At 34.9% G+C, this 25,737-nt stretch overlaps 1 protein-coding gene across 2 annotated transcripts in view; it reads left to right on the forward strand.

The window, feature by feature from the left end:
- Nucleotides 1-25,737, forward strand: part of CSMD3 (CUB and Sushi multiple domains 3) — an 886,927-nt gene that overhangs the window by 310,467 nt on the left and 550,723 nt on the right. Inside the window, exon 7 of one of the 2 annotated variants that reach the window (XM_059671887.1) lies at nt 20,331-20,642. The exons of the other annotated variant lie outside the window; for it this stretch is intronic. Within the exon in view, the coding sequence (XP_059527870.1) occupies nt 20,331-20,642 (312 nt within the window). The remainder of the gene's footprint in view (nt 1-20,330; nt 20,643-25,737) is intronic. 2 annotated transcript variants of the gene reach the window in all.

A 25,737-nucleotide genomic window follows, 5' to 3' on the forward strand; every position in this document is an offset into this window, starting at 1 on the left:
TTCTTCTCTTTGATGATTCATTGGTTTATTGTTCTCTTCTTTAAACACGTAAGTTTTTTTTTAATATATTTTATTGATTTTTTACAGAGAGGAAGGGAGAGAGATAGAGAGTTAGAAACATCGATGAGAGAGAAACATCGATCAGCTGCCTCCTGCACATCTCCTACTGGGGATGTGCCCGCAACCCAGGTACATGCCCTTGACCGGAATCGAACCTGGGACCCTTCAGTCTGCAAGCCGACGCTCTATCCACTGAGCCAAACCGGTTTCGGCAACATGTAAGTTTTTTGAAAAGAAGATGCTCACCATCATCGGGCCTAGCGCACAGCGGCACACAATAAATACTTGTTAAATGAATCAAGAATTAACATCCCCTTTCATTCTGTAGAATGCCCAGTCTTATTTACTTTTCATTTTAGCCTTGGCATCCTCCTTCTTGTTCCTAAAAAATTCGAAGATGAAAATGTTCTGAATACCTTGCATACACATCCCCAGCCGGTAATGCAGGCTTTCAGGTTCATGAAAGAGCATTATTCACAGTCACATTTGTGCCAGTGATGCTGGCATCTCCCTGCTGATCACAACACGTGTTTCTTTCAGGGACTGTGCTCCTCAGCTTTTGGCATTCCCATCGCTTTGTCATTTATTTGAAACATCAGTTTCAATTAGCCATTTGGATATTTTTTAAACCTCAGTACTCTTGTGTGTTCCATATCATCCCAGGCCGCTCCTCCTTCTGCATGGATCTGCGCGTGGCTCTTAACATGGGGTCTCGGGTCTGATCTGTTTACCGCTTCAATCTTTGCACATGTGCATTCTGCTGCAGAAGCTCTATCATAGCGATTTTTGAACCTTTTAATCTTTGTAATGCTGTAGTGGGGGAAAGGGCCAGGAAATGGGCTTCATTTTCTTCCACTGCTACTGTGTCACATATTTCTTGTCACAATAGCAAACTAGCAACATCATCAACTCCCCACATACATGCACACATACACATAGACAGGCGTGCACACACTTGCACCAAGACACTTTGCCCATTAATATCAAATTGGTTTGTTTAAATTTAAGTTAGCACTTCATTCTGCGTTGCTTACTTAGAATCAATTAGGAAAAAAAAAAGTCCAAACTTCTTGCAATAGCATACAAGTTCCTTATTTCTTAATATTCGGCATTATCTCACTGCCTTCTTAGACACACCGTTCTTTTTTCCGCCTTAGGTTCTTTGTATTTGCTGTTCTCTCTGAGTAGAAGATTAGGCTCTCAAGTCTTCCCCTGGCAGGCTTTTTTCACCATTCAGCTGACAGCACAAGACTTTCCTTCTCAGGATAAGCCAGTATGAATTAGGCTACCCTCAACAACCTAGGCATTCACTACCACTACCTCCTGTATTTGTGCTTTAATAGGACTCACATATCAGCCCACCTGGAGTGGCTCAGTTGTCTGAGCATTGTCCTATGCACCAAAAGATTGCTGGTTCAATACTCGTCAGGGCTTGTACCTGGGTTGCAGGTTTGATGCCCTGAAGGCTACAGACGGATAATTCTCTCACATTGATGGTTTTCTCCCTCTCTCCCTTCCTCTCTCTAAGCATGGCCTGAGGTGAGGATTTTTAAAAAAGTACTAACATTCCTGAAATCACCCTGCTTGTTTTCTTGGTATCTCCTATCTTCCCTTGGTCATTTTAGCAACCCGGAATGGCTGGAATGTATTAAATTCTTAATGCAGTTCATAGAAGGAAAGAAGAAACAGAAAAAGGGATTCTGGGGGAGAAAGAGGAAGGCAGGCAGACAACTATTAAAATAAATGTATTATTTAAATTAAATTTTCTATTCTCATGGATTTGTAGAGCTGGATGGACCTTAAACACCTTGTAGCCCAGTAAAGGATTATTTTCTGTTTTTCAAAAAGCATATTTAAAATGTAACCATTATAAGACGTCATGCGCTAACAAAAATATCAGATTTCTTTGCTTAGCAAAATAATTAAGTTAACTTCTGGTAGATTGTTTACCTTGTGGTGGTTAGAAGTGCTGGTTAGCAAATGCCATGATTGGTGTCTTTAGATGTGCATACATTTCTTGCTGTGAAAATAATTTAGTTTATTTGTAGGCTAAAAAGATTTTTTTCAAAACAATAACTTCTTAGGGAAATAAAATGAAAGTAGCATTTCATGATGAAACATTTGAGAGCCACTAATTCAGTCCATACTCTTCATATGATAAGTGAGAAAACTAAGGCAAATCACCCACAATTTTATTCCTAGCTTCAGCATTTCAGTATAGCCAACATTGCACCCAGAACTAATTTCTAGCCACTATTTTTCCTCACAGTATATATATATATATATATATATATATATATATATATATATATATATATATATATATGGCTAATCTATAAAGTGGTATTAAAATGCATTCTAAATAATTGCATTTTGCAGAACGTGAAAGTATAGATGTAGTCACATTCAAAATAATATTACAATGGATCATTTAACTGGGATAACTCAAGAAAATATTATACATTTAATTTCTGCATACAGTTTTTAGGATTACAGAATAATATTTTCTGTGTACCATCCTCTCTTTTTTACAGCCCAAACCTCAGTTTATGTTATTGACTGACTAGCATATTATTTTTTCATTCCAATTTGTTTCAAGGCATACCATAGGCAGTTTTATTACCGAGGACATGAGAAGACCTTGGTTCTTGAGACACAGATTTCAACAAGAGACAAAATTTTGAAAAGCAAGAAATACAGTGCTGATAGAGTGAGTGGGATGGAGGGACTGTTTCTCCAACTTCATGACAAGGTCCAAATATCTTCTCATGCCTCGTACCATATCGCCTAAGCTAAATTCTCATAATATGCACTTTACCTATGTTTTCAGCTTAAATTCTTGTGATTTCCTGCTTGCAGTCTATGCGATGAACTCCCATGATATCCATCTGCCATACTAAATGGTCTTTAATTCCTGGAAACCAACACAAGCTGTCTTTCCTCACGGCCTTTTTGCATAAAACATACTCTGGACCGTCTCTTTCCTTTCTCTTCACCTGGGCAATCCCTATGCATCTTTCTGGTTTCAATCTGAAACATTTTCTGAGAAACGTTCTCTTTATTGAATCACCCCCAAGATCAGACTCATGTGGCTATTATATGATCCTATAAAACTGTATTCCACTCATTGTGTCAGTTATTCATAGCTTCCAAAAGCCACCCCAAGTCTTACAGGCTTAAAACAGCAATTATTTATTATTTTTTACAATTCTGTTGCTTGGCAGGCTGCTTCTGGCTCACATGTGGGGATACATTAAATTCGAGTGTTGACTGGGCTTCTGGGTCCAATATAGCGCCACACATAGAATGTGAACCAGGGCACGTCAGTTCTCCTCCTTGTGCCTTTCCTCTAGTAGGCTGGGCATACTTGCTTATGGCAATCTCGGGAGAATATCCCACAGCAAAGTTGGGAGCTGCAAAGTTGGGAGCTATAAAGTTTCTTGCAACTGAGGTTCAAGAACACCCCTGAAATCATTCTGCTATACTCTTGGTCATGGCGAGTTACGAGGTCAACCCAGATCTGGGGGGTGGGGGGGGGTGGGGGGGGGGAAGGGGCGGGGGGCGGGGAATAGACTACCTCTTGATGGAGAGAGTTGAAAAGAATTTGTGACCCCATCTAACCTAATACACCAACATATCGTAATGATATTTTATTATTTTATCCTTGTTTATCTGCTCACATTATCTGTCTCACTCATCACTGTATCCTAGAATGCAACAGTGGCTAGCAAACTGTTACTAGTATATATATCTTCATTGGATAAAAAATAGTGATGCTGTTGCTATTAATTTAAGTTTTATTCCTGAAATGTAGAACTTAAATATTTAAATTTTACTCTCAGTATATAGTATTTTATTAAATGAAAATACATATAACTTCATAGCACAAGAGACTGTGGAATGTAGTTATAGAGAAAGTAAAATGTCCAATTCATAACTGTATAGGAAGCAGTATGTCACCAAGATTAAAAATATGAGCTGTGGAATATGACAGTCTGAACAAAAGTGTCAGATCTATCAGGTCTTATATTTTTGCTTCACTCTTTTATTTTATTAAGGTTTTAACTCAAATATCACTTTGTGTTTCACCACCAGCTATTATACTAATCTGTCCATTTTTTGTGCCTCCCACTTGACTGTAATCTTTTTAGGAAACATACTGTCTCTACCACTCACCTCTGGATCATTCATTGCTTGGCATAGAGTGGGCACTCAATAAATTCTTGTTGAATGAGAAGGAAGGAAGGAAGGAAGGAAGGAAGGAAGGAAGGAAGGAAGGAAGGAAGGAAGGAAGGAAGGAAAAGAGAGAAAGGGAGAAAGGGAGAAAGGAATTCCCTAAGGAAACAAACACAAGTGAATACACCAGTGAATGTCAAGTTATTTACCTTTGTATAAGTTATAATAATATCTGCTGCAGATGAATGTTATGAAGATTAGGTGTAAAATGTTTATCATGGAACTTGCATTAGATAAGTAATGTTAGAGATGATGATTCTTAGGACTTTGAATCTGTAGGGACTAGTTTCTGAGGGCTACTGTATTCCTCAGAAAAAAGTTCTCTAGTACACATCTACTCTCTGTGAGGAATAAAATTTTTGTCAGATTGAGAAAAAAGATTACTCCTATGACATTTTTATGAATATTGGAGAAGTCCTTATAGGTAAAAGTTAGGAACTAGGAATTTATAGAAGCTTTATTCATGCTAAAAAAAAAAGGTCCAATTTAGCAACATAGTTAGAGGCCTCAGGGATGATAATATGAGTCATGTAACTATTGTGCAATTGATAATTTTCAAAGATAAGTGAGATTCGATTACTAAGAACTTTTTATGAAAAAAAAAGACTAAAATAGTTATAGGAGGAAATAGAACACAGAGGCATCATGTCAAACTGAAAGTAAATTCTTAAAAAAACACCCAGAAAAAACAGCCAACAGTGTGGTTCAGTGGTTAAGCTTCAGCCTAGAAACCAAGAGATCATGGTTTGATTCCCAGTCAGGGCACATGCCCAGGTTGAGGGCTTGATCCCTAGTGGGCAGCGTGCAGGAGACAGCCAATTGAAGATATTTCTCTCTCATCAATGTTTCTATTTCTCTATCCCTCTCCCTTCCTCTCTCTCTAAAAATCAATAGAAGCATATTAAAGAAAATGAGATTCCTTAGAAGCATGACACAGACTGTGGAATCTCAGAGAAAAAGGCGGGGGAAGGTGGTTGGGAAGAGATCAACCAAATAACTTGCACGCATACTTGAATAACCCATGGGCACAGACAATAGGGTAAAGGCCTGGGTTGGTGGTGGAGGAAGCAGGGGTGGGCTAGAAATGGTCAATGAGGTAAAAAAGAACAGGACATATGTAATACTTTCAGCAATAAAGATAAAAAAATATAAAACAACAACAACAAAAATAAACAAATCCTGGTCAGTGTTTCTAAGTGGTTAGAGCATTGGCTCCCACAAAAGGCAGAAGGGTCACTGGTTCGATTCCCAGTTAAGGCCTAGGTTTCAGGTCCGATCTAGGCCATGGTTGGGGATCATTCAGGAAAAACCAATTCATCTCTCTCTCTCCCCTTCTCCCTCTCCCGCTCTCACCCCTCTTCCCCTCTCTCTTCACCTCCCCTCACCTTTCACCTTCAAATCTCTCTGGAGATCAATTGAGAAAATATCCTGGGGTGAGGATTAAGAGAAAAAACAAGACAGGCTATTGGGGTAGGGTATGCTTTTCTGCTGTATTTGCAGGTGAAACACTTATGAAATTTAATTCACAGACTTGTATGAGCAAGAAATGTTACTTTGTTCTCTTAAATACAAATAAATCAGAGAGCCCTCATTGTACCTGACAGGAGGAAAATTCTATCTAGGTCATTTGGAGCGAGGGGGGAAAGCAACATTGGCGCCTTCTTCCCTTGAGTTGCACAAGAATTCAGGGGTCTTTGTAGTGCCTGGATGTTGGGGAGAAGGGCACACAACCGTCACTGTCCAAGCCCAAATTCCGACGAAGGCTATGACCTTCGGCTTCCCGTGACAAGCCTGCATGGGGTCTTAGCCAAAGGTGAGCCTCAGGTTCAGGACTCTCCCACTCCCTGCAGTACAGCGGGGAGGGTGTGCATGGCATGCCCTCTCCTGCACTTCCAGCCTCTGTCCTTATTCACTGCCCATTGCCTATCACTTGATGTAATCCCCTGAAGAGACCTTGACTTTCAGGAAATAAATGCTATGGAGAGATCTTAGAGGAAATTTATCTTTCAGCCCTGCAGAACCATTCTCCCTTAAGGCAAAGGAATTTCAAGAAGGATATGGAAATAGACATGGAAGGAAAGAAGATGATGGGAAAAAAATAAAACAACAAAACCATAACAGAAATGTACATGTTGATGCATACACAAGTGCTTTATTGTATTAGGGGGGAACAAGTAGAGATATACTAATTTCACAGGATTTAGGATTATGGTTTGGGGTTACACAATTTGGATCCAAATCCCAGCTTTTCTATTTACTAACGAAGTGACTTAGGCTATGTTTTGAAACTGCTCTGAGCTTTAATATTCTTGGCTCATAGGTATATTAGAGGATGAAATGAATTAAGACAGTGCCTAGAACATAATAAATGCTCAGTAAATACTGGTTGCTTTTTACAACATGTTTGTTTAAATAGTTCTGTTATCTAGTCATTTTAAGTAAACATGTTGGAATGTCAGATACATTTAACAGTGTCTTAAGTACCTCTATTCAGAAATTTGGGGAGATATAAAAAGCTCTTCTGCAGGTGAGAGGAGCAAGCCTCCGTCATCCTTACAGGAGTTAAAAGTATACTTAAAGAAAATGAGTGGATAGTTATATTATTACCTGTAATTGGAAGGTACCAAAGGTATTCAGGTAGATATAAAACTCAGATATTTAAAACTCCTTTAATGATCAAGAAAATTACCTTTGACTTAAGATTTTTCCTCAGGAAGTCAACCAATTAAAATGTAAATGAGCTTGATAAAATAAAATCTGCTTAGTCCAAAAATCAGAATTCATAGCTGTTTATCTATATAGACCATAAATATCTATATTTTATATATGACCATATATATATATATATATATATATATATATATATATATATATATATATACACACACACACACATACAAACACATATATACACAATATGGTCATATATAATATATATATGATATCATATATATAATGAATATCATATATGTATGAATTTCAAGTCCCTTACATGAAAGAGTATAAGGGATGGAGAGAGAAAACTGAGTTTTCTACTTTCCATTTTGTATTTTCTATCATCTGAATAAGCAAGGGAGAAAGAGTAAAATTACTTACTCGATAATTTGAAAATAGTCAATTTATTCAATATTTGTTGCTATTTTACTGCCTTCATACAACTTATTCTTGCAGCAAGTATGTTCAATTCAGATATCAATGGACTGAAACATTGTTAAGAAAGCACATTTTATATGTCCTTTTGACCTTAAAATGAAAAGCTAGTATTTTACCAGCAAAATTGGTTTATTTGGGAACATTAAATAATTGCAATTTGGGCCAAGCAAGCTATATCAACAGCAATAGATAGGTCAAAAAAACAACAACAACCAAACAAAAACAAAACAAAACAAAACAAAGGAGATGAAAGTTAGTTTATGGAGAAAAAGGAGGAAATTGGGATGAATTGTTTTAAATGAAAGTCCATTGTAGAAAAGACCGAATTTAAGGAGATGGCAGTTTCTCATTGGAGGAGTTGCTGGGGTAGTCAATTTCTTATATTTTCTTATTAAAAAAATACTTGCATGAATTTGGTCTAGATGTTCTCGTGATGTTATCATGCCTACTCTTTGTCATTCCATAAGTTTTCACAGCATCAATGAAAGAACACTTAAATTAGAAAGATCAGTGCTTGTATATAGTTTTTACTTGCGTGGTATGCAGAAAATATTTAGAATTATAGGTTAGACTTACTTTCAAAGTAGTGTTTCCAGATAATATCCAGAATTCCTTGTTGAGTACAAAATTCAGGTAAGTAATGGATATTTTTTTTATTACAAATGTCTCCCAAGTATTACATAGGACATAATTATAGAAAAATATTATTTATCTGACATTTAAATTAACTGAGTGCCCTATATTTTTATTTGCTAAATCTAGGAGCCCTATTGCAAGGTGTTCGTAGTCACATGGTTGAGGTACCTGAATATTTGCCCTGCCTTTAGTCCATATATCTCTAATAGCTTCTCCATATTACGTCAGTTACAATCTTTCTAAAATGACAATCTCATCATATCAGTCTCCTACTTATCTGTCAGTGATGTTGATCTTTTCAAACTAAGTTGAAATTTTTTGGCTCTTAAAGCATTCGTTTCTGTCTATCAAATCTGCTATGGCTCTTTTAATTCCTGCAAACCAAAAAAATTTTAATTGCTTCAGCATGTCTTGCCTTTTATCCTGCCACTCCTTTTTTCAATGCTCTTACCTCTGCTAGGATGTTCTTTTTACTGTTTACACACCGAGGAATGCTCATCCTTTACGATCAATTCCAATACCTCTTCTATTAGAAAGTCTTTCCCATTTTTTTTAAAAAAATACTTTTGTTGATTTAAGAGAGGAAGGAAGAGGGAGAGAGAGAGAGATAAACATCAATGATGAGAGAGAGTAATTGATCGGCTGCCTCCTACATGGCCCCACCCCCACCCACTGGGGATGGAGCCTGCAACCCAGGCATATGCCCTTGACCGGAATCTAATGGGTGGCCCTTTCAGTCAGCAGGCCAATGCTCTATCCACTGAGCAAACAAGCTAGGGCATCTTTCCCATTTTTGAAGCTAAGGTAAGGGCTATGTGTATTCCTTATTGAACATAACATGTGGCTCTGAATGTTTCAATTTGTGATGGCTTATTTTCAAGGCAGATGGATGGATGACTATATGTATATCACACGATACACACACACACACACACACACACATATAGATACACACACATATTGTATGTGAAATTGTGTGTGTGTGTGTGTGTGTGTGTTTGGGCTTGTGTATAGTAATCAGTTAACTCAGTGATGGCGAACCTATGACACGCGTGTCAAAGGTGACATGCGAACTCATTTTTTTGGTTGATTTTTCTTTGTTAAATGGCATTTAAATATATAAAATAAATGTCAAAAATATAAATCTTGGTTTTACTATGGTTTCAAATATCAAAAAATTTCTATATGTGACACGGCACCAGAGTTAAGTTAGGGTTTTTCAAAATGCTGCCAGGCCGAGCTCAAAAGGTTCGCCATCACTGAGTTACTAACTCATGTTTTTCAAAACAGATATTAGGGAAGATAGAAATTACTAGGTATCAGAATCATTTAAAATTCTATTGAAACAAAGAACAGGGGAAAATCCTTATTTTCTTTCGTGTAGAAAGGATGGGGAATAAAAAGTTTCACTAACTATATAAAATTTGCTTCCTTTAAAGTGAATATGCGATAATGTTTCTTTTTTCAGTATCAACAAAGATGTAAAAGCACAAGTTCTTTGCTAAATCTCTTTGCTCATATTTCACTTTCAGTTTTTTCCTCTCTTTCCAAGTAACTTTTGCTCTGAGATGGGATATATTTAAAACACAAACATATGTGTTTCTTCCCCAGGGAAGATTTGAGTAAAGGATGCTCTAATTAACCTTCTGATGTATATAACCCAGAGGGTCAGGCTCTCTACTCCTAGAGTGGAAAGTGTCAGAGAAAGTAGCCAGATGTCACAATATTAACACAGATGATTTCTGAGGTCCTTCTCAGTCAGGTCTCCACATTTTATCTCTAAAATTTAACACCGTCTATTTCCATAATCAAACTGAAGAACCAAAACATACTTGAAGCCAAATATAAATGTAAATCTTAGACATCATTGTTAGAGTCTGCATGCTTTAGTTTAATTGATGGCATTAAAAGACAGTCCTTTTACTTATTTTCTTGAAGGAAAATTACTCTTTGTAAAATGGGACTTGAAAGGGTAATTATTATGAAGAGTTAAGTGTTTACCTCTCAATATGGAAATGTATTTTTAAATATCACAACATCCTATATAATAAATGCCTAATATGCAAATCAACCAAACAGCAGAATGACCAGTCTCTATGACGTGCACTGACCCCCAGGGGGCAGACGCTCAATGCAGGAGCTGCCCTATGGTGGTCAGTGTGCTCCTACGGGGGAGTGCCACTCAGCCAGAAGCCGGGCTCAGGGCTGGCGAGCGCAGTGGTGGTGGCTTGAGCCTCTCCCTCCTCTGCGGCAGAGCTAAGGAGCAGTGAGTTGAGCGGAGCAGGCAGTCAGTAAGGAGTGAGGGCTCCCGTACTGCGAGAGGGAAGTCCAACTGTCGACTTAGGCCCACTCCCCGTGAGAGGGCGCAGGCCGAGCTGAGGGACCCCTCATCTCCCCGTGCAAAAATTTTGTTCACTGGGCCTCTAGTATAATTATATTGAATTCCTCAATGCATAATGTATAATGTATTTGTCTTTCCCGTTAATGATAGCCTTTGATGCTAAAACTTGTAGGTTTTTACCATTTCTGAAGTGTTTTTTTCCCTTTAACATGCTACTTTTCTAAGCCAAGGTTGATATTTATTTTTAAGCAAGTTACTCCTACTACTAATTAATTAGCTGCTATAAAATAAAAGTGTTTCAAAGACTTTTTGTGATTCAGGAAACTAAGAGGATTTGGGCTTGAATTTCTTATTAGGCTGCTCAACTTCAGTATATTTATGTAGCTACTCACCAGTTGCTCAGCAACCTTTCCACAGTCAACAATATAATTGTCTTTTCTCCAGAATGTCAGCCCTTCCAACCTGCCCGCATCTCCCTTATAACCCACCTGCTAATGGTGAACTCAGTTTTTCCAATTATATATCCATGACATGAGATCACTTATCAACTTATGATAAATGCCTCAACGGTAATTTTACTTCAGCGATCTTGCTGCAAGCTTCACACTTCTCCTCAAAACATTTATTTCTCAAACTGTCTCTGTTATTTCTTTAAAAAAACTAATTCAAATTAAATAGTTAAGCAACCACAGTAGGAGGCAGTTCTCTCAACCCGAAAGGTATTTCTCTGGTTGTAAGAGAACAATCTTGAGGGCAATACCTAATAGAGCATCGTTTTTAGTAGCATCTGGGTACACAGAGAGAAAAATGGGGGTGCGAGGATAGCGCCGTGGTTCCCTTTAAATCACATCACATATATTAACCCAGCATTGTGTACATTTTAAAACTTACGCATTAGAAAGAGGAACATTTACAATCAATGGAAAATGATGAATCCTCAACCTCTGCCAACTTAAAGGCTTTCATAGAATTAATGGAGAATAAACATGGATACAATCAGTAGTCCAGGTAAGCAGGACTCAGGGACTGAACAGCTGGTTAGGATAAAAACCTTCTCTTATTTTTCCTCTCCATGATGATTGGTGTAAAGGATAATCTCATCAGTTTCTTTCCTTCTTTCTATTCTCCCTTTCACTATATGAAATTTAGTCATTATACATTTTTGGCGGGGGGTGGGGGGGGGGTGGGGGATGCGGATAGGAGGTTGCTGGGAATGGAAGAAAAGGGAAATGCTACCCTCATTGAGAAAACACCATTGGAGTGGCTTGCATGTTCTAGGATGTTTCTTCTTTTTTCTTTGCTTTTATTAGACAATGTGAAATTATAATTATGTGATTTTTATATTGTTTGAACACATCAGGACAGGCTCAGTTTCTTATATTCTTAAAAACACATGCAACACGAAATATTAATTAAACATAAAATAAAATGTATTTTTGAGAAATAAGAGAGAGGTATGTTGAGCCACAGTCATTGTTCCCTCATATATTTATTAAATATTTAAGGGGAAGTGGGGGATGCACAAATATAAGACTTGATCTTTACTTCAAAAAAGTTATTAATTGATTATCAGAGACAGTAAGCTCTGAAAGTAAAGGAGTTCCTGATACAGCACTTTGGAATAAAAGATATGTATATCCTTTAAAAAAAAAAGATATGTATATCCTTTAAACATCCTATGAGAACGAGCAGCAATTCCACAAGACTTTGTGCAGAAAATTAATCAAGTGTGTGCTAACCTATGTTTTGTTTGTTTAGGGGAAATCCAGAATAGCAAACACTTCCACTTTAGCTAAGAGATAAGAGCTGTTGCAAGAAAGAGGTCTAAAAATACAGGATTTGGGGAGATGGAATTAGAAAGGTGTGGAGGGACATTTCTATCCCTTTCTCTTATTCGTCTGAAATGTTACCAGGATGGCATGAATCTCTTTCAAATCCTCTATCTCAGTCTGGTCTCAGTATTATGGCTTTATGGAAGAACATTATGCTTAGTTACCAAATCAGATAAAATACCAAACTTCGGTTTATATTTTGTGGATATTTATTCCTGTGAGTGGTGTGTGTGTGTGTGTGTGTGTGTGTGTGTGTGTGTGTGTGTGTGTGTGAGTGAGTGGGGTGTGTGTGTGTGAGAGTGTGTGTGTGAGTGGGGTGTGTGTGTGTGTGAGTGGGGTGTGTGTGTGTGTGTGGGTGGGTGTGTGTGTGAGAGAGAGTGATTGGTCACATTAAAATATGACACCAAGGACCCACTGCTGCACATTGTCAAGACTTCCAAAATATATGGGGGAAAAAAGTGATGAGATGCTGAGGCCTGAATCTGCAAGTTCATTTTAATCAAGGAGGTAAAGGAAGAAATAATACTTCAAGAGAGAGAATATCTTGAAGACTCTCACAATCCTCTACTTAAAATCATTTCCCCGGCTTAACTGGTTTGGCTCAGTGGATAGGGTGTTGGCCTGCGACTGAAAGGTCCCAGGTTCGATTCCAGTCAAGGGCATGTACCTTGGTTGTGGGCACATCCCCGGTAGGAGGTGTGCAGGAGGCAGCTGATCAATGTTTCTCTCTCATTGATATATCTAACTCTCTCTCTCTCTCTTTCTTCCTCTCTGTAAAAAATCAATAAAATATATTTAAAATAAATAAATAAAATAAAATCATTTTCCTTGCCCTAGCAGGTATTGCGAAGTTGTTTAGAGTATCATCCCACCATACACTGAAAGGTGACGGGTTCCATTCCAGGTCTGGCCAAATACCTAGGTTTCGGGTTCAATCCTCAGTTGGGGTGCATACAGGAGGCAACCGATTGATATTTCTCTCTCACATTGATATCTCTCTCTCTCTCTCCAAAATCAATAAGTTATATTCTTGTGTGAGGATTAAAAAAATAACAAATTTATCCTAGTATTCTCTTATCCTAAGAAATGAAATATTTGTTCTCTCATATTTTTATGACAAAATAGTGATGATAATTAGTATAACATTCATGCATTCACAACATATAATATATATGTGACATATAGAATATACTAGAGGCCCGATGCATGAAATTCGTGCAAGAGTAGGCCAGCCTTCCCCCAGCTGCCGGCACCAGCTTCCCTCCCTCTGACCACCAGCAGGCACCCAGGACCTGGGCTTCCCTCGCAAACCCAGTTTTGTCTGGAATGATGGAAGGATGTCCAGAAGGACATCAGGTCTAATTAGCATATTATGCTTTTATTATTATAGATAAGATGTAGTTGCTGCACATTTAATATATATGACACTAGAAGCCTGGTGCACAAAATCTGTGCATGGGTAGAGTCCCTAGGTCTGTGCATGGGTAGAGTCCCTAGGTCTGGCCAGCGATCAGGGGCCAGCAGGATGATGGCGGGGGGGGGGAGGGGGAGAGGCTGGCACTTGCCTTGGCTGGCCTGGGGCCAGTGGGCTGGGGGCAGCTCCTGTGTTGAGCGTCTGTCCCCTGGTGGTCAGTACACATCATAGCGACCAGTCATTCCACCAGTTGTTCTGCTGTTAGGTTGATTTGCATATTAGGCTTTTATTACATAGGATGATATAATGGATATATGTGCATATGTATATATAGTTTTGTCATAGTTGACTAAGAGTACTCTCCACATGCTTTCTGAAACGGAACTTTTCAATATTTCACTTAGGTAAAGTTATTTATGTTTTTTAGCATGAAAATTTTCAAAATTCAGAATATGAGGTTTTCTCTTGAATGCAAACAACTTGACATCACTACATATTTGTTGAGTGTTTTTACAATCATTTATTTACTCTTAGTGGATTTAGTAAATGCATCATTAAATCTTGCTATCATTAATTTCAGCTTAGATTGCAAATATTTTTTCAACTTTTACATTAAATCTGTAAGATCACTTGCACTTGATAAACAATAACAAATCTATTTGCAACACTTAATATTGGTTTTCCTATTAATGCGTAGAAATTTATTTAGAAATATGTAACAAATAGGAACAAAATATGTAGTAATACGTCAATCAGTTCAGAAAGATTATTTGTATTTAAATTCTCAGTTGTAGTTTTAAATAAGTACTAGTAATTTAATTAATTCATGTTCATAGGAAGTCTTTTATTTGTGTTAGTGATTTTATTTTTTTATTCCACGAAGATCAATTTGTTTTACATTTAACACCTCAGAATTCTGTATGTAGGTGACAGCAATTTTTGCATTGCTATGTCATAGTTTAATTGGCCAATGTTTGCTTTCTCAAAGGTGCATCTAACGGTCAAGTGTATCTTATACTCATTTAATTAGATATTTTAAGATTATAATCATAGGTAGTTTCAATATCAACTCAGAATTTTAGTTTAAAATCAGAATTTTATAACATCAATGAAGATGTACTCTTTAAAACTAAATTGTAATATTTTTTCAATATTTGTTCACTAAAATTCTCCTAGTTAGAGACTTTCTATTAGGTAACAATCAAATGTAGAAGATCATTTATATTCTACACTTAAAGGGCTACTTTCCATTTCAGTTTACCCATTTTTCTTAAGTTGAATATTCATACTACATACACTTTCACCAATTTATGCAGTTAAATACTAAGCAATACAGATTTTGGGATACTGGAATTAGTAATGTTTAAAATGCAAATTACTTATTTTCCCCAAATACAGTATGCTTCCTAAAACTTGTAACATGTAACGAAGTAGTGGCTTTGTTTAACTTACTCTTCATATTTCAACTAATTTTCAAGAGATCTCACTTACTGACTTGTTCTGATAAGTTTCATATAAGTAATATTAATTAAAATAATAAATACAATATTAAATTACACATGCTAAAGTTTATAAAATGTTTAAATTATGGCTCACATTGAATTGTTGCATTAGTTTTATTTAAATTTTATTTTGTATATATTTTCTTTTGCATGTTTCATGTTTAATGTTTTGCAATTTTCTTCATTAAATATCATAATGCCACCAATTATTCATTTAGAATTATTTTGTAAATTAAATTTTCATTCAAATATTTTATTTGAAATACTAAAACTGATGGAATAGAATATATTTTTATATAAAATAACATGCCAAACAAATATCTAAAAGCTACCACTTTGAATATACAATTATCTTTAATTATATATTTATACACACACACACACACACACACACACACACACACACACACACACACACACACACACACACACTAGAGGCCCGATGCATGAAAAATTGTGCAAGAGTAGGCCTTCCTTCCCCCTGCTGCTGGCACCGGCTTCCCTCTGGCACCTGGGACCCCAGCTTGCCTCCTCTGGCCGCCTGCAGGCACCTGGGACGGGGGCTTTGCTCCAGCTGCGTGCAGGCACCCGGGACCTGGGCTGCTTCCCTCCAGCCGCCTGCAGGCATCCGGGACCCAGGCTTCACACCAGCCCTGGCTTCAGACATCCTTCCAGATGTCAGGTCTAATTAGCATATTACCCTTTTAATATTATAGATATATATAGGGCTACCCCTTATGTTTCTAGCAACATATTCTATCCTTTACTTATATGATGAGTTAGACAATAATTACAAAACTAAGTACCATGCTTTAAAAATATATATAATGCTAAAAATTTAATAAAAAACAGAAATTCAAAATCAATTATGATATGAATATTTGGCACACTTTTTAAATGACACATTATAAATGGCTTTTCATGAATTTTGGTTAGTTTCTTGCAGGTATATTGCTGAAATAAAAAAGCCTTAAAAACATATTTTTTTTCATAGTGAAATCTAAATTCAATGTTGTAAATATCACTATTTAACAAATTTGCCAGTTTACATGTGTAATGTATGTCATTTTTCATTATCATAATTCCAGATTACATGTAGTGATGATTTCTAGAAGCATGTTTATATATGTAAACCATTTCATTTTTTGTTATATTGGGAAATGTTTTGTTAAAGGATATTAATAAAATTATTTTTAGATGCATTTATATTGTAAACATCTAATTTTATATATATATCTCAAGCAATTTAATGACAGGATAATCTAATTGTGATAGACTATACCTTGTATACATGATTTTATTTTAAGTGAAGAATGGATTTTCTGAATGTACTCTTAAAAATTTTTGTTGTATGTTTACAACATATGCATTTAATACTGTGTTATTAAAGATAATATTTACATAATTGTGTAGTAATCTTAACATTTTTAAGGAAACTAAAATATATATTTTAATTTTAGATTAGATATATTACATATTTAACATTGGGTTGTTGTTATATTTAATTCTAAGGCTTTTAACAACATTGATATTGATAATTACCTCAAAAAACAATTATGTATGCAAAATGTTGAGTGCTTTAAATTGTTAAATAGTACATTTTGACAATTTAAAAATCTTTGTTTCATACACTTTCAATTTAAAGTCTAACTAAAATCAGTGTTCTATGATCTGCATTTTAAATTAGATGATTAGATCATGTATGATATAACTATATGATAGAGAATGATTTTATGGCCTATTAAGGAAATAAGTATTATTTCTTTATAGTTCCACTAAATATATCAAACATATTTAACTCAAATTACATGCACTTATACCTCCTGACCATATAAAATATAATTACTTTTCACTCTGTAGAAATTTGAACATTCTAAATAAACCTATTTTACACTAACAATGTAAGCTTTTATGTTTTGGGAATGATGGCAAAATATTTAAAGTAACTCTTATTACTTATCTACAGATTCCACACTTTTTCAAAGTGATGTTTTTGAAAGTTAAAACAAAATTGTTTTTCATTTTGTTTTTAATTATCCTTGAATCATTTTATTGTTTGAAATACTACTTGGCCATGTTACAAATTATAATCATATTTCCTTTGTGAAATTTACCCTCCTCATTACTATTAATATTATAGTAGCATTATTGTTAAGTAAATTCATTAATTTATTATTTCTTTTGAGAAATATTTTTTGATCATCTACTATGTACCAGGCAATAAACTAGATGTTAGTGAATAGAATATACAAAAACTTAGCCTTCAGAGAGCTTGCATTCTAGTATGGTAAGGAAAGAATGTGAACATATAAGTAAAGCATAAAAACTAGTTAGTAAAATATCTTGTTGAAGTATATATCTGGTTAGACTGTGATTATTAAGTAAATGGGATGTTCAGTGCTTTATTCCAACATTACATGTTGTGCACTCGGGTTAAAAAAATAGTACTGAATCATCACCACCATTACCCAGAAGTAGAGCCTTGTTATGAGAATGGCTAGCAAATTCTAGCTGTATATACTACTAAAGATCAGTCTGTCTCTCAGATTTGGTCAGAAACTGTATTTATTATCTGGGGTTTTCAAGAAAATGGGTTTGGAATTGGTCTGTAAGTCTTGAAGATTAGTTATAGAAGCAATGTAGATACATTTCCAAGAATTACCACAGATTTATTGACCTAAATATGAGAGATTATTTCGGCTTAGTTGTAGTAAACTCAGTGACAGAATATGGTATCTATTCAACTTACTTCTTTGTTAAAGGTAGGAAAACTGAGATTTAAGATAGAGCAAAAATTTCATTATTTTTCATACTTTTAGATTATATATGGCAACATGTTTGTAGTTAATGGTTTCCTTCTTTTTTAAAATTATTTTTTATTGATTTCATTGATGAGAGAGAATCATTGAGGGGTTGCCACCTGCATGCCCCCCACTGAAGATGTAGCTGGCAACCTGGGCACATGCCCCAGATGGAAATCGAACCATGACCTCCTGGTTCATAGGCCAATGCTCAACCAGTGAGCAACACTGGCTAGGCAAATGATTAAAAAGCCTGAAAGTTATTAAAAGTTTTAAAGTATTAGTCTTTGATTCTAATTTCATATTTTCCTTAAAAAATGCAAGGTATAATTAAATTATGCAGGAGAATAATTTGAATCGGGTAAGTTTTTGTAGCAATGAGTACAAAGGCATCCCGAAAATCTGATTTACCAGGAGGTCAATTACTGAACATTAGCTGTGCAATCATAGTTATTGCTTAATCATGTGATTAGAGAAAACCTTTACCAAATATTAGTTTAGTAAATAATACTGGCCAGTTGGAATTGTCAACATTTATTGAGTAGATTCTAATCCTCTCAAAATACCTTGGATAAATATTCAATAGCAACTTAATTTTTTTATTTATGCTTTAAAATATATTAATAGTCTTTAAAATAATCTGGTGATTATCATGCTTCATTACCACTTGCCCTGTCAAAATACAATAGTCATTTAACATTTTTGAATTTATACATCAAATTAAAACAAGACAACAGGCTGGGAGAATTATTAGCAGACAGGCATCCCTTTACTTGCTTATGAACGAGTGAGCCCCATGCTTGCCTGCTTTATTGAGTTTTAAAAAAAGGCCAGGATCACTTGTCCTACTAATCACCTGCCTACAAGAAGGAAATACAGGCCAAGCATGCTCAAAACACATTAAGCAATATAACTGTTTTCTTCTTGCAGAATGGTTAAATATCTCCGTATTTTTGTCTAAAATTCTAATTATTTATTGGACTGAAGTTTTAAGGGCAGTTTATTGAAAAGGCATGTATGTGAAGGCATATGCCATTCATTGGCTTTAAAAAATATTTAGAAGTTTTCTAACCAGCATCCAACTGTTATTTTTACTGTTATTTTAATTAGTATCTATACATCCAAATTTTTTACTTATAAAGCATCTTAACTGTCAAGATTCTTTTAAATATATCTTCTTTCAATTTCATGCTTCTATTACAAGGTTACTTATTTTCCTTTAGTAAGAATTATTTACTGCCATAGACAATCTTATAAAAAGTATAAGTGAACAGAAAAAAATACACTCTAATTTGGCATATTTAAAATATATCTTTAAATTATAGTGAAATTTTAATGAAAATAAAAATGAGGAGAGATATATATTGTTAAATACTAATGAGATATTTGGAAATTATCAACCTTTTAAAAAAAACTAGTTTTGTAACAATAAATATTCCAAGGTAATATAGTTAATCTTTTAAAATATGTTTTTATTGATTTCAGAGAGGAAGGGAGAGGGATAGAAACATCAATGATGAGAGAGAATCATTGATTGGCTGCCTACTGCACACCCCTCACTGGGGATGGAGCCCACAATCTGGACATGTGCCCTTGACTGGAATTGAACCCAGGACCCTTCAGTCTGCAGGCCAATGCTCTATCCACTGAACCAAACAAACTAGAGAAATTTTTAATCATTCTTAAATAAAATAATTTGTTTAATATTAATTAGTTAAAATTGGTTAATCTCAAATTTTACTTTAAAATAGAGAAATTTCAAAAACAACTCACTGAATAGCTCATGACATTGAATAATTGCTTTCTGGCAAATGAGGTTAAGATAGATATTTACATAGAGCAATGATTTCAGTTTAATTTTTAAAATCATTTTTTTATTTTGACTTTGATTTTTAATTCTCCATTTGCTTGTCTTAAAATAGATTATTTTGATATTTTCCCCCAAAATTATGAAGACAGATGGCACATATTATTCAAACTGTCCTTTTGAGAAAAGTGTGGTTACTTAGTTACCCATTCTGTCAAAACTTGTCACCTGAATGGCATTTGTTGTTAAACTTCATCTGTAGATAAATAATGAAGAAGACTGATTCAGGGCCACATAAAGGGTTTACTATTTCACCTTCTCCCCTTAGTGTGTTATAGTTAAAATTTGGAATATTTTTGTTTACTATCTATTCATTGATGCAGACCAACCCTTGGATCTGGTTGCTTCACATTTTAGTGGTGTGTGTGTGTTTTGCCTTTTAATGTTGATTATCTTTAAGGTGATAGAAGGGGATATAATTTATTAAACTTATCAGAAAAATAAATTTAAAAGAAAAAGTTAGCATCTAGTGCTACTGTGTCCCACAGGTTCTTCTACATTGACCCTCACTACCTCCACTGGTGAGTTAGAGGAGCATAACAGGACTGCCACTGGTGCTATTGCTGTTGCTAGCACATCTGCAGATGTTACTGTATCCAGTGTTACAGCTGTCACCATCCATAGACTTTCCGAGGAACAGCGAGTGCAAGTTACGAATCTCAGAAATGCAGGTCTGGACCCCAACACGTCCAAGGACGGGCTCTCTCCTCATCAAGCAGATACACAAAGTACAAGGAGAAGACCAAGAAATGCTGAACAGATAGAAAGAACTAACGAGCTTGCAGTTGTTACTCATAGAGGTATTGGATGTTATTTTACTTGTGCCCATTTAGTTAACAGACAAAGCTTTATTTTGGTAATGATTCTAATTAGAGAATGAACTGAAAGACAACCAAGATGTAGGAAGCTAAAGAGAGAGATTCAAAGTAGTAGCTGAAAATTATAGATAGTACTGCCAAAACCAGAATAATTTGAAAGCCCAGAAGATAAAATAAACAAATAAAAGTGCAATGGAAATTTTAAAGGGGGTGGGGGTAAAAGCAGAAAGAAGAGAATGCATAAAGAGTAGTAAAACCAAGTACTAAACACATACTGCATATTACATATCAGTTATGTTGTTGAGATAGCATGAAAATAAAATAGCCAGTTTCTACTAATGTGCACATATTTACACATTGATGACTTATCCTATGTAGTAATTTTCAGTATTTGCATGAGGTTTTTATGCTATACAAATAAATGTTAATTAATGATTGAGAAAATAGATAATTTGGTAAAAATGGAAACATTATGTCTGGTGATTGTTTTGCATAGCTTGCTCTTCTATTTCTAAATAACCTATTGCCTGACCCATATGGGAACAGATTCTCATTTTGAAAAGTAACAGGTATTCATTGAAATTATGGCTCAAGGAATTTAAATATTCCTTGACTTCCTAATTCAATTTTTAGGGAAAAATGATCACAAAGCCAAATCATATATTGGTAATTTTCTAGTTGATTAATATTAGCCTGCCCACCTTTCACAAAATTAGGGAGTGTAGCAAGCATATTTATCTGTTTCTTGGTAGCAAGTTTCATTTAGCAGTTAAGGAAAAGCCAATGTAGTGTCAAAAAAATAAATGGATTTCATTTATATCAATATATGCATCATTGGAAATCTTAATTAATTGTACATATTTCAGATACAGAATATCTACTCCAACTCTGTTTTCAGTTCATTATCATATATTCTCTAAAATGGTTATGGTTTATGTAGTGTGGCCAGGCATGGTTTATACAAAGCATGCTATATATAAGTAATCACGATCTGTTCAATGCTTGCCACACCTAGAGCCAAATTTCGAAATTGGAATTGGCTGATGTATTCTTCAAATCAGTATTCTTTGTAAAAATAATGAGAACTTAACCAACATGCTTGAAATTCCTACTGAGTACCATGCTCTGATTTATGGGAAATAAAGATAAAGCCTTTCTTTAAAGACAAATACAGTGGACAACTAGAGAAACCCATCTTGGTGATACAAGGAAGATTTTTGAAGCTTGCGGCTGATCCCAGTACTAGAGGAGTTATAGGGTATGCAGGCAGTGCGTCACTTAATTGACAGTTTAAATAATCAGTAAACATGATACAGAACTAATTCCTTAATCTAGACATTTTAGGAAAAATAACTCTTTTTCTTCTATTTTATTCTACACAGTATAGTCCGAATTATTTTTAGAAAATGAAAGCTTGATCACATCACTCCACTGCTTTAAACCTTCCAGTAGTTTCCCAAAAACCTTAGGAATAACATCAAGGCTCAATGATAAACTATAGAAACCTTCATGGTCTGGCTTCTCTTTATATCTCCAACTTTAAAATCTCATATGACTCTCACTTCACTCCCTGTGAAGCAGAACTTGCTTTAGTTTGTCAAACATACCATGTTATTTTCTACTTTGAGCTACTCTCATAAGCTATCTCATTTTTCTTGAAACCTGGTCATTCTAATTTATTTTCCAAGTTTTACCTTAAATTGTTACATCCACAAAGTTTGGGTTTTCCTGTTATAACTCACCACAATACTGAACTTCCCTTGCTTTTGTCGTCAGCAGCCTTAGACTTGTACATTTTAAGTTCTATGAGGTAAGGAATGGGTGGGTCTTGTTTGTATTGCATTCCCAGGGCCTAAAATAGCTTGTGACCCATAGATTATATTAATATAATATTTGCTAATAAAATAGTGAATAAATATTTACAATTTTATTAGCCAGGGCATTCACCTCAATTACTAAAAGACATAAAATTATACTTCATTATAATCAAATATCTACATATTTCAGAATTAAAGCTACTTCTTTTTGCACATTTATAAAAAGACCAGTGTTTTTTATTTTATCCCTGTTAAAGTGAACAACATTCCTATTAACCCACAATAATACATTGCTTTTATTATATTAGCACTTCAAACCAGATATAAGTGCCTTGCCTATAGTCTCTATATGTTCATAAAGTCAAAGGAAATTATAATTAAAGACAGGAAATATATAATGAATTTCATATTAATAAATATTAATATAATAAAATAGATGCAATTTTGCTGACTTTACTATCTGTGACAAGAGAGTGCAGTAGTCATCAAAGCACCATACTTTTCTCCCTTGTGTGACAAATTTTTCATCACTTTTCTCTATTCAACTGCACTTAAAACTTTCATTTTATTCTTTTCAATTAACTAGAGGCCCAGCGTATGAAATAGTGTGCGGGTAGGTTCCCTAGCCCTAGCCAACGATCAGGGCCATCTTCCGCCCATTGGCCAGTCCCCAGTCCCGTCCTGCCTCCCACACCCACCCCGATTCCCTCTTCTCCATCTAGCGATCTATCAGAGCCTGTGGGCTGGCGGGCGGGACCTGGAGGTAGTCAATGCACCTCATAGTGACTGGTCGATCAGTCGTTCTGGTCGTTATGCCATTATAGTCGCTGACCTTTTATTATATAGGATGATTCCTGATTTATTATTAATAACTGGAGCAAATAAAATACTTACCATTTCCAACACTATCACTATGAACACAGAGAAAACCTGGACACTGAAATTGCATATAGTATTTGGTACTTCTGTGTGAATGTGGACTCAAAATATATGTATTAATTGATGGTATATTAAATTTTAAATCACTGTGACTAGTTTATTATAAATAAAACCTGCACAATTAATTATATATGAAAACACTTGAAATATCTGTAAAAGATATTTTTAATTTTCTCTGTGGTACCTAATCCCACTAATTTTATGACTTATTGTACTATGGTTAAAGCAGCACTATTTCAATTTAAATTACCTTCTTAAGATATATCTACATTTTGCTTTCTACTTGTTCTCATAAAAAACATTTTTGATTTCCACCATTTAGAGTCTGTTGAAATTGAAATAAAAATAAGTAAAAGCGGAATTAAAATACTAATGAAAATATGGTTTGGGTCTTTTCTAAACTCTGTATTAATACCGCACCGCAATTTCTTGTATTAGTGCCCGATAGTCCTCAGAAAAAAATTCAGCTTTTATTGAATGGATTTTAGTTCACTTTACCACCTACTATGAGTGAGACCCTATGTAGGTCACATGAACTATTGAAGTTCAATTTTCATTTTTGTAAAGTAGCATCATAGCAAAACCTTTAAACTCTCAAAGCTGCAAGTTTTGAGAATACTTGCCTCATAGGTAGTTGTGTGTAAAACTAGGACAGATACTAACTTGTGTTTAACAAATACTAAATATTTTATCATTATATACCCAAATAACTTTTAACTCTTGTTGTGAGCATGACTTTGTACTGGGTAGTAGGGGTATAACAATGATCAGTGCAGGCTTTGCCACCCAATAGTCTATATAATTTTTTTAAAAAAAGAGTAATTAGAAGTTATTATGAGAAACTGCCATAGCAATATTTCTGAAATATTGTAAAATGAAGGATGGCTGCATAGAGAATATTTAAACTAATTCTTGAATGGTGAATAAAAATGTCAAACTAGTAAGTTGTGTTTGTATCACTAAGATGCATAAAGAATGCTTTAGTAGATACTAGTGCTAAATAGAAATATAGTAAGTCCATATCAAAATAAATGCAATGTTCAAATATCCTTAAAGTAAGATTTATATTCATATAAATAAGCCTAAAACAATTATATTATTAGTTTAAAAACTATCCAAATATTTAATATTGGACAACATAGTATCTAGTGATATTTAAAATTTTATCAGAATAGTTGGTTGCCTTAACTATAAGATCTTTTTTGAAATTATTTATTAACATTTTATAAAATATATTTTCCAATATTCCCTAAATCAATTAATTTAATATTATAGCCCAAAGACATTTCAACTCAAAGCTGTCTTAAAATAGCAGGTCCTGTGTAATTTTATGATTTAAAAATTGTAAATTCTAAGACTTATCTATCTTAGAATTAGATGCAATCTTTCAGATCATCTAACAAAACACCATTACTTTATAAAGGAAATTGTGGTCTGGCAGAGCTTAGAAAAATCAGTCTAAATATTGCTGGACTAGTGTTCATTTATACTTTCATTTATTCAGTATTCACAGGGTCCAAATTATGCAAAGTCTTGTATTAGGTTAAAGCAGGGGTGGGCAAACTTTTTGACTCGAGGGCCACAATGGGTTCTTAAACTGGACCGGAGGGCCGGAACAAAAGCATGGATGGAGTGTTTGTGTGAACTAATATAAATTCAAAGTAAACATCATTACATAAAAGGGTACGGTCTTTTTTTTTTTTTAGTTTTATTCATTTCAAATGGGCCGGATCCGGCCCGCGGGCCGTAGTTTGCCCACGGCTGGGTTAAAGTAATATAGATAATAAGCGAAACTGGGTTTTCTTCTGTGAGAAGTTTATAGTCATACCATCTCAAAAATAGTCATTAAAGTGTGTTTCACTCCACATAATTTATTTTAACATTGCTTTTCTTATGTATTGTACTAGAATTACGTTTCTTTTTAATATGTGTGGGCAAGTTCTGTCAGCTGTTAATGAGCAGTCTGGGTAGTTTCTGTTTTCAAGTACAAAACGTGGACCTACTCTTCTGGAAAATTAGACTCTTCTTACATTGAGTTTGGCTCGATTATATTAAGCTCCTAAATTATTATTTATGGTGAAAATTTAATTTAGATGGCTGTAACCTCTGTGGAGTCTAATATGTGTTATGAGCATTTATAGCCCATTGCTGATGTTTGTTTTGACATAGGGCAGTCAGTTCTTCCATACTGGGTTTAATTGGTAGTGATTACATCAATAAGGTTAAGCATGGTTTTAGCTTAATTCATGGTGTAATTCAAAATTATGAATAACTGAAATTTTATATGATGTAGACCACCCACCACCACCACCAATAAGGGC

This window comes from Myotis daubentonii, chromosome 17, assembly GCF_963259705.1.
Source record: "Myotis daubentonii chromosome 17, mMyoDau2.1, whole genome shotgun sequence".
NCBI classification, from domain to species: domain Eukaryota; kingdom Metazoa; phylum Chordata; class Mammalia; order Chiroptera; family Vespertilionidae; genus Myotis; species Myotis daubentonii.